Source organism: Colossoma macropomum, unplaced genomic scaffold, assembly GCF_904425465.1.
Source record: "Colossoma macropomum unplaced genomic scaffold, Colossoma_macropomum, whole genome shotgun sequence".
Taxonomy (NCBI): Eukaryota; Metazoa; Chordata; class Actinopteri; order Characiformes; family Serrasalmidae; genus Colossoma; species Colossoma macropomum.
In genome coordinates this window covers 9,697,654-9,714,336 of record NW_023494808.1, presented here as the reverse complement: position 1 = coordinate 9,714,336, position 16,683 = coordinate 9,697,654, and the positions used below count along the sequence as shown (strand labels likewise).

The following is a 16,683-nucleotide window of genomic DNA, read 5'->3' as shown; positions in this document are numbered from 1 at the left end:
TTGTTCTGTAACACAGCACAAATAAACTTGTATAGATGTTCTGTTGTTCTGAGCTCCAACTGTCAGCACATGGCTCTAAGAGAGATAGCTGAACGCAGTATGTATATTTTCTGTGCTGCCCCCTGCAGGTCAGATCCAACGCTGCACAGGCAGACCAAAGAGGCTCCAGCCAAACTGGAGTCACAGTCCACACAGCAGCTCAACAGAGCCACACGCATCAGAGTTCGCTCAATGTCCGGTAACATATACACTACAGACACACACACACTGCATAAACTACCATTCAGCAGTTTAGAATCAGTGTGACCAGTAGTGTACAGGAGGGTCTGGGGTGTACCCTCCATGGGGCAGAGTGTGCCTTATGGAAGGCCTTGCGTCCTCACAGTACTGGGCTGCGACTATTGAATACTCTTCTAATAATTTGTTGAAATTTGTTTAAATATTCCAGATAAAATTCAATAACTTATTAGAAAAGATAAATACATTATATGTCTGTGTATGTATATATGTGTGTTTTCCCCTTTCTGTAGGTGGTCATGCTCTTCGTGCTGGTCCAGCTCAGAGCCTCAGCCCGCTGGTGTCTCCCTCTGATGGAGAGTTTGGTGGTCCGCTGCCCCCACCAGGGCCTCCGCTGGAAGGGTTAAACTGCGCTCGGGCTGCTGAAGAACTGCCCCAGGCCACCTCTGCTGCCCTCCCTGTGAAAGATAAAACTGGCCTGGCTGAGTTTGTGCCCATGCTGACCCAAGGGTGGGCCGAGATCTTCATACGCAGACCTTCAGGTGAGAGAGGATGGTGAGATGTGTGTATGTTAAAGACACCGTTTATAATTGTTATAATTTATGTACACAGTCCTCCCTCACGCCACACGTTTGGTGTCTGAAGTTTGCTTCTTTAGTTTTTCCCTGTAACTGTGAGGCTAATGTAGCCTTAATGAAAGCTTATACCCCCAAAATTAGCATGGTGCTAACAGCATGCCTAAATCACACTCTTTTCTCAAAACTCGGTTGTTCAGTAATCTCTAATAAACTTGCTTATGTGCTTTCTGACCCTGTATGACTCTTATCAGCAAACACAAAAATACAGACGAATCTCAGCCAAAATAGCTGCTACTACTGTTTTTAGCTATGATAATGTACTGAGTAATTTATAGTAGTTACTAAATTATTTATAATACTTACTGAGCAATTTGTAGTAGTTACTAGACAATTTATGCTAGTTACTGAGTAATTTATAGTAGATACTGAATAATTTATGATTACTGAGTAATTTATAGTAGTTACTGAATAATTTACAGTTGTTACTAGATAATTTATAGTAGCTACTGAATAATGTGTAGTAGTTACTAAACAATTCATAGTTATTTTACAGCAATTGCTGTAATTTTGTAGTTAGTGCTGAATAAAGTATAGTAGTTACCGTAAAATTCACACTGAATAATTTAGTATACAATGTATACCAGTTACTAAATAATTTATAGTAGATACAGAATAATTTAAAGTAGTTACTGAATTATTTATAGTAGTTACTGAGTAATTTGTAGTATTTGCTGAAGAAAAAAAATCATACTAAACAATTTACAGCTATTATAACTTCACAGAACAATTTATAGTAGTTGTGGAACGATTTGTAGTAATTACTGAATAATTCATAGTAGTTCATGAATGTTTGACAATTACTGAGTAATTTTGTAGTTGGTGCTGAAGTATTTATATCAAATAATTGTCAGTAAGTGCTGAATGATATAGTAGTTTGTGAAGAAGTTGTAGTAGTTATTGAATAATGGTCTTATGATGAATAATACAGCTAGGGTTTAGTTGTTATATCATCTGTGTAGATGAAGACAAACTGCTACACCCTGCTAAAACAGTTTTTTATTTATTTTTTTTTGGTACATATTACTCGGGGATATGACAGCTCAGGGTTCATTAACACCCACTCACAGTGCTCCGGGGGGGATGGTTATGAATGTGGCACTAATAATACACCGCGTTAGTGGAGTTTTAACCCCGACAGTGTCCTCTGTATCTCTGGGATTAATACGCGTCTCTAGCAGAACGTTTCCTGAGTCTGAGCTGAGAGATGATCTGGCCTCAGGAGCTTCTCTCCTCTTTTCTCTCTAACTCAGAGTGATGGAGCTGTTCATTTAAAACTTTCACCCCAGACTCTCGTTCAGTCCCCTGTGATCGACACGCCGACCCTCACTGACCTCAGCAAGGGCATTTATCACTGACTCAGCACCGTTATGCACAAATATTCACTTTCTCTGCTGTTTCTCTGCTCTTTCATCATCTCTCTCTCTCTCTCTCTCTCTCTCTCACACTCTTTCTCTGTGCCTCACATCTCTTTTGTCATACTGTTTTATTTCTCTGTTCTTCTCACTCCTTCTGCCTCTGTCTCTCTTTCTCCCCATCTGTTCTTGTGTCTCTCTTCTCTCTCTCTCACTCTCTCTCCTTCTGGTATTTCTTTCTCTCTGTCTCTCACTCTCCCTCTCTCTCTCTCTGTCTGGTCTTTCTTTCTGTCTGGTCCTCCTATCTGGTCTTTCTTTATCTCTGGTCTTTCTTTATCTGGTCTTCCTATCTGTTTTTTCTTTATCTCTTTCTGGTCTTTTTTTTCTCTGTCTGGTCTTTCTTTATCTCTATCTGGTCTTTCTTTCTCTCTGTCTGATCTTTCTATCTGGTCTTTCTTCCTCTCCATCGGGTCTTTCTTTCCCTCTGTCTGGTCTTTCTTCCTTTCCATCAGGTCTTTCTTTCTATCTGGTCTTTCTTTATCTCTGTCTGGTCTTTTTTTTTCCCTCTGTATGGTCTTTTTTTCGCTGTATGGTCTTTCTGTGTCTCTCTATCTGGTCTTTTTCTAACTGGTCTGTCTCACTCTTTTCCTGGTCTTTCTCTATCTGGTCTTTCTTCCTCTCCATTGGGTCTATCTTGGGTCTCTCACTCTCTCTCTGGTCTTTGTCTGTCTGCCTCTCTCTCTCTCTCTCTCTCTCCCTCTCCCTCTCCCTCCCTCTCCCTCTCCCTCCCTCTCCCTCCCTCTCCCTCTCTCTCTCTCTCTCTCTCTCTCTCTCTCTCTCTCTCTCTCTCTCTTATTATTGTGACCATGTTTAGATCAGAACAGATTCTGTATTTTCCTGAGTCTTGCTAAATTTAGGACATGAATAGAGTGACCGCTTTGTCTTCTCCAATGAAGTTACTGATTTAGAGGTATGAGATTCTGTTACGACACTGATGATATTGGTAAATTATGCGATGTTGGATCATTGTTTTCATTCTCAGTGGTCTGGTAAATATAGTGTTCTGCTCAGCCAAATGATGTGATGTTTTTAATTGCTAAAACAAAGCGTGAGCGACGTAAGAAAGTGGCTGGCCTGAGGGACGCTTCTCAGCAGCCTTTAATAAGGCCTAATTTAAAGGTTGAACACACACTGGCTTTTCTCAGATGAAACTTGACGTCTGATCCGTTAAAGTTCACCTAAATTTGTCCTCTGCACAATTAAGACGCATGGCTGAGCTTTTCCTTCATCTTGTAGAAGTCTTGCATTCTGAGCCCTCCTCTGAAAAGGATCGGGGTCTCTGAGCGCAGTTGATCCGTGTCAGGCTGAGGCAGGTTTGCCAGGTTTTGAGTGCAGGTTGCCAGGTGTTTGCCCACATGTTGAGTAAATGGATTTTGCTTTTGGCTAATCGAGGGGTCTCAGAAGCAGTCGCTGCAGAGGGGCGACCGATGTGCTCTAATTTGTTGCGAATGAGCCTGGTTGTGATATTGACGTTGCCCTGCAGAGTTTGCCAAACATATGAGCTGCAGAGCCTGATGGGACGGGGATGTGAATATAAGTTTATGGGGATTTCTGTTTCTGGCGTTGTGCTGTCCATCTTTACCTTATAATGTAGTACTGTGACAAGTAAAAGAGAGACCACCCTTTCATTTATTTCATTTTTAGTCAAACCATCATTAAGTGTAAGTTATGCTTTTTTTTCAAGGTTATGAAAAAAGATGGAAAGGATATCTGAGAGAAGGTTAGATGGAAGCCTCAACAGCTAAATATAATATAAATCCCTCTGTGTTTAATTAGTCCATTCTTCCATCCATCCAGTCTTAAAACCAGTGAGTTACAGGTTTTTACTCCCAACAAAAATTGCTCACAAAGATCTCACTGACATTATGTTCCCTTTTCAAACAGACACTAACATTCACACAAGCAGCTACCCAAACTCACCTCAGCTGCCTTCAGAGTTCTAAAGGAAGAAAATCAGATATAAGATAATCATATTGCATTAGGAAGGGGAGAGTCAATGAAAAGTAAGTAATACAGTGCTAGTTTCTACAGGAGTTTCTGTCCATCCTTCCACTGTGAGACACTCAGCACTATGAGTCTGAAAGGATGGGTAGCTGTTAAGAAGCTCTTACTGAGAAAAGGAACTTTGCACTCGAACATCAAAACTGGACATCTGACGTGTGGAATAAGATATCACTGATGACACTTTGATTCCTTGAATCATGAGCAAAAATGCAAAACCAACTGCTAAGACTGAACTCTGGAGGTGTGGAAAAATATCTCTGCAGATTTTTTTGAAAAACTCAAAGGGAGTCACCTGAAAGGATCCATTCTGTCCAGGCTGTAACAGAGGCAAAGAGTGGACACACTAGATCTCATATATTTAGCTGTTGAGGCTTCTGTGTAATTTTCTGTTAAATATATGCTTTCACTGTTTTCCAGGCACTGAAAAATGAAAAACCTGTACTTAATGGCCATTTTGAAAGGGTGGTCTCTGACTTTTGCGCAGTATTGTATATTATCCATGATTAGTGGTGATTACAGTGTTTTGCGTATGAAAATGCTTTATGACATAACAGCACCAGTCAGAGGTTTGGACCATAGAGATCCCACCTACTTGAAGAAGGGTTTTTTAATGTCACATAAAAAATTAATGAAAAATGTTTTTCTTTTCATTTTAACTTCTTTCATGCATGGGCATGTAGGAAAGATAAAATGAAAAGAGAAACATTTTCGTTTATTTATGAAATAAAAATAAGATTCATCCACCTCTTTACATTTGTCTCAGAAACAAATTTTAAGTATTTAACCATAAGCCTTTAGATTTTAAGTACAAATTTTAAGCATAAACCTTTAGACTAAAATGTAAAGATCATAAAGAGAGTTCAGTCAGGTGGGCTCAATTTATTGGTTGATATGCTGCCTTAAAGGACAGTTAATAAGGTTTGAGTTAAATGTATGTGACTAAATGCCTAACTGATGAACCTTCGTGTATCTGCGCAGGTACCACCAGCTGGCTGATGTGTCTGGAGAACCCTCCGAGTCCGTTCTCCTCAGAGTTGGGCAACATGCCTCTTCAGGAGCTCTCCAGTGTCCTGATGGCCATGGAGGGTGTAAAAGAACCTCAGAGCGATCCCCCCAGTGCCCCCTCTGATGCCCCTCAGAGCCACAGCAAGCCCAGCCTTATCCAGCGATCCAACACAGGTGAGAAATGAATATCTGAATGTACATCATTGACCCCAGTTCAGTGTGGAGGACAAGGTGGTGGTGGTGATTGAAGAGATGAAGAGTTTGTAATATCTGTGAGATCTTTTAGATTAGCTTTGTGTGGGGAAACACTTGAATGTAGTCAGTGACATCACAAAGGGGGACGCTTGAATGTAGTCAGTGACATCACAAAGGGGAACACTTGAATGTAGTCAGTGACATCACAAAGGGGAACGCTTGAATGTAGTCGGTGACATCACAAAGGGGAACGCTTGAATTTAGTCGGTGACATCACAAAGGGGAACGCTTGAATTTAGTCAGTGACATCACAAAGGGGAACGCTTGAATGTAGTCAGTGACATCACAAAGGGGAACGCTTGAATGTAGTCGGTGACATCACAAAGGGGAACGCTTGAATGTAGTCGGTGACATCACAAAGGGGAACGCTGGAATGTAGTCGGTGACATCACAAAGGGGAACGCTTGAATGTAGTCGGTGACATCACAAAGGGGAACGCTTGAATGTAGTCGGTGACATCACAAAGGGGAACGCTTGAATGTAGTCGGTGACATCACAAAGGGGAACACTTTAAAATAAACCACAACCAAAAATGGTGAATTTTGCTTACAAATTTTAAAATGTTTAAGAGAAACAGCAGTGAAAATGCATCACAAGATGTAATTTACCTAAATTTGGTTTATTTGACATGTTTCCCTCTCGTGTTATAACTCATGTACCTTGTACATTGTTTCATTTTGTTCAATGTTTTTTAATTTTATTATAATTTTTCCATGACACTAAATGTATCTGTTAAAGCTTTATTTTCCTGTAGGTTACCTCAGCTATCTGGTAGATTTTTAGGTGTCGAACAGTTTTTCTGCTTGACATTCATAAAATACTATCACTGATTTCTGTTTCCATAGCCTACATCAACAAACTTCTAGAGGTGTTTTTATTTTTGTAAAAAATCTTTTGTATAGAAAAACAGCTAATGACATCAAAAAGGTAAACACTTGAAAGCGGTCAGTGACATCACAAAGGGCAATGGTTGAATGTAGTCAATGACATAAAAGGAAACGCTTGAAAATAAACCAAAAAATGTTAATTTTTCTACCAAATTTTGCTAATTAGAAAGAGAGGAAACATAAATATCAGCAGTATCTATATTAAAAATAGGAAGAAAGAAATAAAGCAAGAAGCTCAAACTGAGTTTTAGCAGTAAAAATGCATCACGAAATATTATTTCCTTCAAAAAGAAAATGTTGTATAAGTTTTGGTTTATTGATTAAAGAATGTGGCATTTGACATTTTTTCCCTCCAGTCTGTTACAACTTATGTACCTTGGGCTTAACTTCCCATAACTTATAAGGACTGTTTGTTTTATTTATTTATCTTTTTTTGTTGTTTTATTACTATTTTTCCATGGGAACTGTTATTGTTACTGTTGTGTGTTTAGAAAGTGGCAGCATTGTTTTGAAAAGCACTATCATCGTCTCCTCAGTCCAGCTCGACCTCTTCACCATGCTTTTTGGGTTTGTTGTAAGAGACATGAGGGAAATCTGCTCAGGAGGCTGCTCAGGTCTCAGACAGCCTCCTGAGATACCACACGTACACACAAGCACCCTTTTGTTGACCATGCACAGGTGTAGACTGTTATTGATTTACTTACCGGTTCACGGAGACCACCTGTTCGTCCTGCAGCAGGTGCTCCTCCACACCTCCACTGCCACAGAGACGCTTAAGACACCATAACAGGAGATGCTTGAAAGCTATCCGTGACATCACAAAGGAGAACACTTGAGAGCAATTAGTGACATCAAACAGTCCACAACAATCAGTTACCTCACAAAAGGAAACACTTGAGAGCAATTAATGACATCAGACAGTCCACAAGGATCAGTGACATCACAAAAGGAAAACATTAATGACATCGAACAGTCCTTAGCTGTTAATTACATCACAAAAGGAAACACTTGAGAGCAATTATTGGCATCAGACAATCCACAACAATCAATGACATCACAAAGGTAAACACTTAAAAGCTGTCAATAACATCACAAAGAGAGACATTCCAACGAATCATTCTAAACTGAAAAGTTTCAGAAGTATCTCTGCTTAGTCATTTTTAATTTTGGCAGTTTATTAAATCTAATGTGGCTGTAGCTAAAAAAGTAGTACTTGATTAATAGATAATGACATTATTAAATCATTAACATTATTAAAAATGAATGTGACAACAAAGTACAGTGGCCGGCCGTCTTGCACCCACTTCAGTTTCATTAATGTCGTATAACAGTGCCATGCCAGGCCAGCAGAGCTGCAGAGAAAGCAAGCAGAATGGACGAGGTTCTTCTAAGACATGGATCTTGTTCGTTAACTGAAATGACTGACCATGGGGCGAAACCCCAAACTCACTTTTCATTGCCTGTTTAGGGGAGGAGTGGTCACTTTCGCTAAAGCATGTATTTTTTCTACTCTGGTTAGAAGTTGCTCTTTTATGCTGGTTCATGTTTACCTCCCTAAATTGTGCTGTTAATCATTATTATACCTCAATACTGACCACAGATCAGTCTGTAAGAGCAGCTTCCACCTGCACGTCTACAGGGTGATTGATAAATGCAGAAGAGTCACACGTTCAGAGACTCAAACTTGTCTTTGTTACTGTTGTTAGTTTTGCCCCTGCTGCCTCGACCTTGTGCTTGTTTCTCCTCAACTTTGCTTCCTTTTCTTTGTCTTTTTGTGTTTATCACTTTTAACTGTGGTTCTGAGGTGCGGCAGTAGTGCTCGTCTGAGGGCGAGCATTATTGTTTTTCACTTTATCACGAGTTTCGGGACTGTTCTGGTTATTTGTTGTGTCTGCGGTTTGCAGAGAATTTGTTTTGCAGTGTTTTTATTTCTTCGGTCACGTCTCTCCTCTGAACGGCCTTCAACACCTGTAATTTTGAATTGTTGTTGTTGATGAAGCATTGAAATAACTAAACCTCCTGCAAAAAGCAAACATCTGACATTTCCACAGTTAAAAGTTTACAGTCATATAAGGTCACTGAATCTGTCTTTGACTCGTCTGAACAGCTGTAGCCTGCTTGTCCTCTCACTGTCAGTCTTTGTCTCTCTCTCGGTCTGTCTGTTGAATCACTCTCTTTGCGAGGGCCTGACCGATGTGAAAATTTCATCACCAATACTTTTTTATTTTTGTAGGATAAGTCTAGTAATCAATAATATTGACGAAGAGCCCACAAATGAAGCAGACGCCAGTCATTTTAGTTAAGCTGTGCTTTACTGACTGATATGACTGGTCTAAAAAACAAACAACCGAAACAGAGTTTTAAACCGAATAAATATTTCAGCCCCGGAGACAGAACTTCTTAGCATCCTCAGCAGTGCTAATCTTGACCACTAGAGCAAGGCCTTTAGGCCTCTATGACTGTGCTAATTACTAGAGTCCCTATGGGGTTTCCAGTAGTATGTTAGCATTAAGCTGTAAACGCTGACATTTAAACCTTGTGAAAGATAGTCCAGACTTTTATATTTGAAGCTTGTATCAGCCAAACATATTATGAAACATAAAACTTCACATTATAGCAGTTTTACAGTGAGTCAGTCTTGGCATAGAGTTGCTGCTGCTGTTTTTCATTCCTAGCAAATGCCTGAAACCTGGTTAGACTATGGATTCAGTCTGTGACCTGTCTAGAACTTCCAGCGGGACTAGAGTGACGTTTTATCTTATGAAGTTGGTCCCACCCATTGTAAATCAAAACGTGATTGGTTGATTCCACTGTCAATACTTAGTTATGTTATTGGTTAATCTAGATATATAGATGGCTATAGAGTTATAATGTGTAAGGCCTTCTGTTCAGCTCCTGCAGTCCTAACCAATAGGAAAGATCGCTTGGCTGTATCTGCTCGGATACCATGGGGGAAAACAAATCCTGATTGGACAGTTTTTCGTTGTCAAGATCTTGGCCCTTTTGTTTCCAACCAAAACCTGAAAGTAAAGGAATAGTGGTGCTACAATACTTGTAGAATTTAACGTTGGCTATGTTCACATTACCAGGTTGAAGTGGCACAAATCCGATTTTTTTTGCCCTAATGTGACTCAGATCTGATGTTTTCAGGGCCGTGTGGACACATAAATCTGATCTTTTCCTAGATCTTGTCCTGGATCGGATACGTATCCGATTCGCCATGTGACCTTAATGTGATGCTCAGATCGGAATTCATTTTTCTTTTTTCCACTGCGTGTGCACCATCATTCAGCGTTACCATGGCAGCAGCGCCGAACAGAAGTTAAAGCCTGTAAACGGTGGAAAAGCAGCTCATCTCACCTTTTTCACCTTTTGGTTCCCTCTAAAAATGAACAGCTGAGAGCTGATCAGAGTTAATTATATTCTCAGCGAAGCTCGTTCTGCTTGTTAGTTGATGATGAATGTGATTCATTCACGTGACGTTACTGAGTAGGATGTGCTCATGTGGGTCATTTCAGGACGCTGGTTTGTTCACATTAATGACCGATTTGAATCACTTACCTAAACAAGTGTGAACCATCCTGTCAGAGAGATCGGATTTGGGCAAAAAATGAGGCTTGTAATGTGAATGTAGCCTTTGATACGCAGTGATTTTATTAAATAAAAATTAAGACATATTTTCATTGGCTTCCAGAAATGATTAGACCTTGAAGGCTTAAAAGGTCCCACTCATTACTCCATTACTGACTGCTGGCTCTTACTCTTCTTCTTTTTCATCAGTTGTTGTTGTTATTACAGATTTTATGTGTTATGATACCTTGGTGCTAAAGGTTACATTTGAGTGCAATAAATAATCTGCATTATTTATTGTTTATTGGTTTATTGGCTGAACCCATTAAAAATAATCACAAATGAGAGTTTTTTTTTTCAGCTGTGCAATTTAACACAAGCTGCTTAGAAATCTCAGTGTTTTATTGTAATATTTTCATATTGTACGTTTGGAGACCTCTCTGGTGGAAATATGTGGAACGTGTGACGTGGGTTGTGCTTCGGAGCCCTTCCCCGAGCGGATGAATCTGATGATTGCGAGTGCGTTGAGTTTTCTAAGAGAGCTCAGTCAAAACGTGGTGAAGGGTGTGTCTTCTGAGGATGTGGATGAGTTATCTACTATGGTTATCATATCTTCATCAGTATAATGTTGATTTTGCATTTGAGACCTGAACATCGAGCCAGATCGTCTTTTCAGTCTCTGTTTGTGACGTTAGTATGTAAAGACATATGATGTGGTCTGAAAAACTCCTGACCCGACGCCTCTGACTTTTAAATGATTATTTTAGGCTTTACAGGGCGACTTGCAGCAGCTCACCATATTTTAGCCTGTTTTTCCTGACTCAGTAATGCTTCTTTCAGTTTTAACCAAACATTTAATACCGTCTGATTACATTGGCTGAACGATATATCGGTCAGGCTCTTCTCTGTACTTCAGCTTTGCTGTAGTGACAGTTGCGTTGTTGTCAATATTTGCGTTTTCTTCCCTCTTTAAGCACGCAGTGTTGATTGGTTGTTGTTTTTTGTTTTCTTTGTATTGTTGTTGTTTTTCTTTTTTGTTTATTTGTTTGTTTGTTTACTCCTGCTGGGTGTGTCGCTGCAGTGGGCTCTCTCTGCTCTCTCTGCCCCTCCGATCAGCCAGGCAGGTTACATAGGAGTATATCCTGGGCAGGTATATCTTACCAGTGCGTGTGTGTGTCTCTCACTCACACACACACACACACACACACACACACACAGACACACACACACACACACACACACACACTTTCATCTTGTTCTTTCAGATGCTCGTTAACTCTTGTTATTAACACCGCTCAATGAGAGAGTGCCTTTTAAAAACAAGGAAAACAAAACAACCAATCAGAATCAGTGTCGAATTAATCAGCCAGTCACAAAAAGCCAATCAATTGATGGGATTGGTTCCTGATTTGTCTTTGTTTTGAAGCTGTGATTGTCTCTTCCTCACCTTCTCTTGCTCGTCCTTTGATACTTTGACTCTGTTTGCCTCGTGTTTCTTCACATTCGATGGAGGATGTGAGGTGAAAAGCAACAGTCGAGCTCAGACCTCGTTAACGAAATGGTGAAAATTTGAATTCACTTCTTTTTAAAATTGAGTTTGCATACTCCCCAACGGATCCTAAATGTCAGCCAAGACTTGTTTTGCGCTTCTTTAGTTTTGTGCTGGAGCTACAAGACTAATTTACCATTGTGGGGGCAAATGGTGCCTCACCAGCCATGAAGATCAGCTCAAAAAAGAAATAAACCACAGAAATGATTATTCTTGTGTGTTTTTTAATGCAAAACAGCCTGTCACAGAAGTGACTTCAGACATAAAATATTTGAAGTGTTTTTATGCGAAGCAATTATTAATGCTTGTTTTTCAGTTTATCTTGTAAAAATGCATTAAAGTTTGTGTCTATGTTCAAATTATCAAAAATATTTATTATTATTATTATTATTATTATTGTTATTTATTTTTGTCGTTTCCAGTTCCACCCACTAGTTAGGACTCCCCCAGTCACACGATAACACCAGCGCTAGGAGGGCGAAGGCTAACACAGGCTTCCTCCGAGACCTGTGAAGCACCACCTTATCTTTTCGAACTGTCTCTTGCGCAACATCACTGGACAGCTGAACGACAAAAAGCCAACCACCAGTTCTATTATGTCAGCTAACAGACGCCTGAGCTGACTAGCATCGCTTTGGGTGATGGGGGCCCATCCTACCCACCCAAAAAGCGAGGCCACTTGTGCTCTTTCCCGGCCATGGATGGCTGTAGCATCACCAGGGATCGAACTCGCAGTCTCCTGATGACGGGGCCAACACTTAGATGGAAGTGTAATTTGAAAAAAATAACCAAAAAAAAAAACACAAAGGAATCGCTTCTTATCTCATAGGAAGAATGACTAACTGTAAGAAGTCCACAGTCAGAGTCTCTTACATTTCTGAAAATTCTGACAGCTGCATGTGCCGCTTAAAGATCGTCAGTGGAGTTACTAATGAAAATTAAGTGAAAGTGGTGGTCAGTCATATTGCAGAAACTTAGATTTCAGTCGTTTGGTCAGCAGTGTTGCCACTTTACTGATGTTCAGTCTAACAGACTACATTTTACATTTAAATTACAAATCAACAGTTGCATTCGCAATGGTGGAACGACTGAGATAACAAGTTATAAAAGCTTGTGTGTGTCAGTTAGCTTCATGCTAACTGCATGCCGTCACACACTAATCTCCAGTAGACAACATGGCACTGTTTGACATACTTCTGTCTATAAACATGCACAAAGTGCATGAGAAACACCTCGTGAGTTTTGTCCCATTTGCCCCAGTGCAAAACTAAAGAAGCAAACTTCAGACAGCAAACACTACATTTTGTTAGAAGGGAAAATTAAATTTTTTTGCTGAACTAGTGATTTAAGATATGGTGCCACATTCAGTCCAGTGAACAGAGGTCTAGTGTTGAAGACTGCTGCTTGTAGTATTGGCCAGAGTACAATATATATGTCAGAAACACTACATATATATTTGCTTGAGTGTTTTATGAAAGAGATCAGTGATGAACCTAATGATGAAATGCTTTTAGTGCTTGTGTGAAGCCTGATTGTTCTGATCAAAGCCTGTGTGTCTGCGCAGTTTTGATCTTGTCTAATTGGCTGTGTGTTTTTTTTGGTAGATAGAGCTAAGATTGGAGATGAATGGATGTGTGTCTGTTTGGTTTTTATGTGTTGAAATGTAATGTTGGTTAACGTGTGTGTACCTGTTGATCAATAACTTACTCTCTGTGTGTTCTGTGAGCCAATTTCTTTGGCTTTCCTTAGAGTAGTTTTAACAGACATGGTCTTTTTTTTGTATAATATAAAAAATATGTATATTCTTAATCCTGCCCCCTCCACAGACTCGGTGGTTGTTTTGGAGGAAGGTGGTCGGGGCAAAGGACCGGATTCACCCTCCGATTCGATGGAGATACAGGGATTTGAAGGCATCCCCTCGGAGCCCATCTTCATGAATACAGAAAAGACTCCATCCTCCATGCTCAGCAGGGTGAGTGACCGTTCGCAGGGTGGGAATTGGATACAACAAAAACTTCTCTTCAGCGCACGTCTCGCATGTTAAACCACAGCATCTGCTGCTAGAACCAGCCCCTGTTAGCAAGCTGTCATCACCGTGCTTTTTACTGACGTCCAGACGGCTAGTCGACTATGTTTTTGAATGACTTGTCAGTTAGTGAAAATTAGTAGTTGTGCATCTCCTTATATGAGGTGTCCAAATGTCCCATAGATGTACCACTTGAAAAACATGGTTGTCAAAAGCTTCTGACATGAACGTCCTGAAGTTGACATAGAATATTCCAGTGAACAGGAACTAAATTTCTCTGAATAGGGATTAGACCACGACTGGGCTGATAACTGGGCCTTGCTCTTCTTTTTCTCCTTCCGCAGTCCTCCTCCACCTCCAGTCAGGACGATGAGAAGTCGACCCTGGAGGAGGTCAGTGAAGGTGGCATCCCGATCGACCAGCCGCCCTTGACCTTCTCCAGCGCAGCTGCAGACTCGGATCTGCCCTTCTCTCACTCTCAAACACTCAACAAGTCCAGCTCCTCTCCAGAACTCCAGACGCTGCCTGAGGCTTACGCGAAAGCTGTAGGGTCTGGAGCTGGACTCAGTGACGCCCCCAGGTCCAGGACTCCAGTGGAGGGGAAAATCCTGGCTACTCAAGCCTCGACTGAAAGAGAGGGTCCAGGAGAAGCTGGTGGCCAAGGGGAAAGCATTGGGTCAGTAGGGCCCTCCAGCATAAGTGCCACTGCGAGTGTATCCACCTCCTCTTCTTCAGCTTCCAAGATGAAGCTGGAGTTCCCGAGCGTCCAGTCAGGTCCGCTTTCCCCCAGCGGACACCGGCCACGCGGACACACCATCTCCGTTTCTGCCCCGTCGTCACGCAGGGAGAGAAAATCAGACCGAGACTCCTACCACAACCGCGGGGGTCCGACTAACGTAGAGAAGAGCTCCGGACTGAGCCCCAGGTAAAACCTGCCTGAATGAGTGAGGAGAGATTATTACAGCATATTAATTTAAATGCACGGGCCTGTAGGTATCAGTGTGGAATGCATTTACTGGCTGATCTTTACATGATTGGCATGTTGTCACTTTCAGATCAGAATCTCAAAGTTTTGTTTTTTATATTGTGGACATTTCATGATTAATCGACCAATAGAAATGATTAGGGATGCACCAAAATTTCAGCCTCCAACAAAAGAATATAGGCAGGACATTTTGGCTGAAAGCGACAAAAGATTGAAAAGGGCCATAACAAAGTGTCAGAATCGAGCACTTAAAAAATCATTTGAATAATAATGGAAATAAGAAACAGTGATTAAAAGTGCTGCTTGTTTTCTTCGCCCTCCTTTGGTGGTCAGCACAGACGCGTTCAAACAGTTAGAGCTGCAGCAGATCAACAGTGAAAAATGCGGCCATGTGGAACTACTTTATGGTTTCTTTGAGGGACATTAGACAAGAGGTTTATAATCTCTGCTCCTGTCGAGTATCCAGAGAGGGCATGATGCTCGAGACCTTCTCCACTACAGGATTGATGTGAAAACATAACGTCCTGCTTGATGCACAGAATACAAATAGTAGCAGAAAGGAAAGTACCAGCTCAATGATGCTAGTTGTAGCTACAGGTTTTGAATATGAAGAATAAAATTCACAAGCTTATAGCCAAAATGCAAAATACTATGAAATACTGGAATTAATTACCTTAAATGACCAAGAATACTTTGTTGTCAAGGACATACTGTAGCCTTCATGCTGTAAACATACTAATATTTTTTTTTATATAAACTGCTTTTACAGTTTCGTCCTGTTGAAAGCAGGATTAATCCATAAGAAAAGTGAATTTTCAAGTTTCAGACAGGATTTTTCACATCGGTGCATCACTAGAAATGGTATAAAATGATAGAAGCATACAAGTTAAGAATGTGTTTACCTTCTTATAGTTACCTATTCAGAGATACAAGGATTTGTTACACCAGTGCCAGTGAACAGTTTTGTTGTAAACGTCAGCGATGCATAATAATTTAGTGTAATATCTATGAAGACAAGAATTCCTGTGATAAGTTTGCTCAATCAAATTGCCCACTTACCTCAAATGTCTATCAGCAAAGACATGTTTGGTGTCTTTAGTTTGTGTCTTTTTGCTCTGGAGCTACAAGACTAATTTAGCTAACAAGTAATGGAAGCTTTAAGTCTTCTAAGAGCTTAGCCATACATTTTGTTAGATTCTTTATAACTGATGATGGTGGGCTTATCTTTATAACTGATGATGGTGGGCTTAAACAGGAATCCTACTGATTTTTTTAAAAAACAGTATAATTCAGTCTTTGATGTAAATGAAGTCATTCAGTGATTTGGTGTGAAATGGTTGATTTTGTAGAGAAACTTACAGACTCGGATCTCTTTACAGTGGTGCTGATAGGAACCAGGGGTCACAATGTCTACAACACACACATAGACATTTTATTTACTATTTAAAACCACCAGTGGACCTACACAAGTCTTCTGAGTGTTTATGTGATGTTAATGACAATAAAATAGTGATAAAATCTGAGAAAATGAGTTTTCTTTTGGGACCGTTTTGCCTCACAACTCCCTGCATGTACCTCTCTATTATTAATATTTAAAAACAAAAAGGTTTTAGGCCAAAACTTTCTCAAAACTATTGTAAAACAGTGTTTCAGACATCAGGCAGTGTATTCATAACCATTTTATGTCATATGAGCTTTTATAAGCATTAAAATCTTTAGACATCTGGTTCCTGTCACCACCACTGTGACCACTCTGATTGGTTCACATCTCAATCATTGAATTATGCAGGAATCTTGAAAATTCATTGGAATTCCCCTTTAATATGAGCCTTGTTATATATTCGTTAGGCTCACTGCCGCTGCAGGCGAGACACAGCAGTTATTAACATCGCTTTGAAAACTACTTTACAAGCTGCTCACAGTTCTGTGGCGTTTTCTCCCAATTTTCCTCGTGTTTAAAGAAGCGCCCATGCGATTCTCCTCTGCTCTGTGGAAACAGAAATGTGCTCCTGACAATGCTAATGATGCAGTCAGGAAGCTCCAGTCTTGTCATTACTGTCATCATTCCATCACCACTCGTGTTCACACATCTGTGTCGCCTTATTTTGAAGAGCT

The 16,683-nt window shown here is 40.4% G+C and overlaps 1 protein-coding gene across 3 annotated transcripts in view; it reads left to right on the top strand.

Moving 5' to 3' along the window:
- The window catches only part of tsc2 (TSC complex subunit 2), a 76,782-nt gene that overhangs the window by 44,769 nt on the left and 15,330 nt on the right, over positions 1 to 16,683 (top strand). For 2 of the 3 annotated variants that reach the window (XM_036557675.1, XM_036557672.1), the window contains 6 exons: positions 129 to 238; positions 531 to 779; positions 5,270 to 5,470; positions 11,090 to 11,158; positions 13,384 to 13,529; positions 13,928 to 14,508. In XM_036557675.1, the coding sequence (XP_036413568.1) occupies positions 129 to 238; positions 531 to 779; positions 5,270 to 5,470; positions 11,090 to 11,158; positions 13,384 to 13,529; positions 13,928 to 14,508 (1,356 nt within the window). The remainder of the gene's footprint in view (positions 1 to 128; positions 239 to 530; positions 780 to 5,269; positions 5,471 to 11,089; positions 11,159 to 13,383; positions 13,530 to 13,927; positions 14,509 to 16,683) is intronic. The other variant, XM_036557673.1, reaches the window with a different exon arrangement.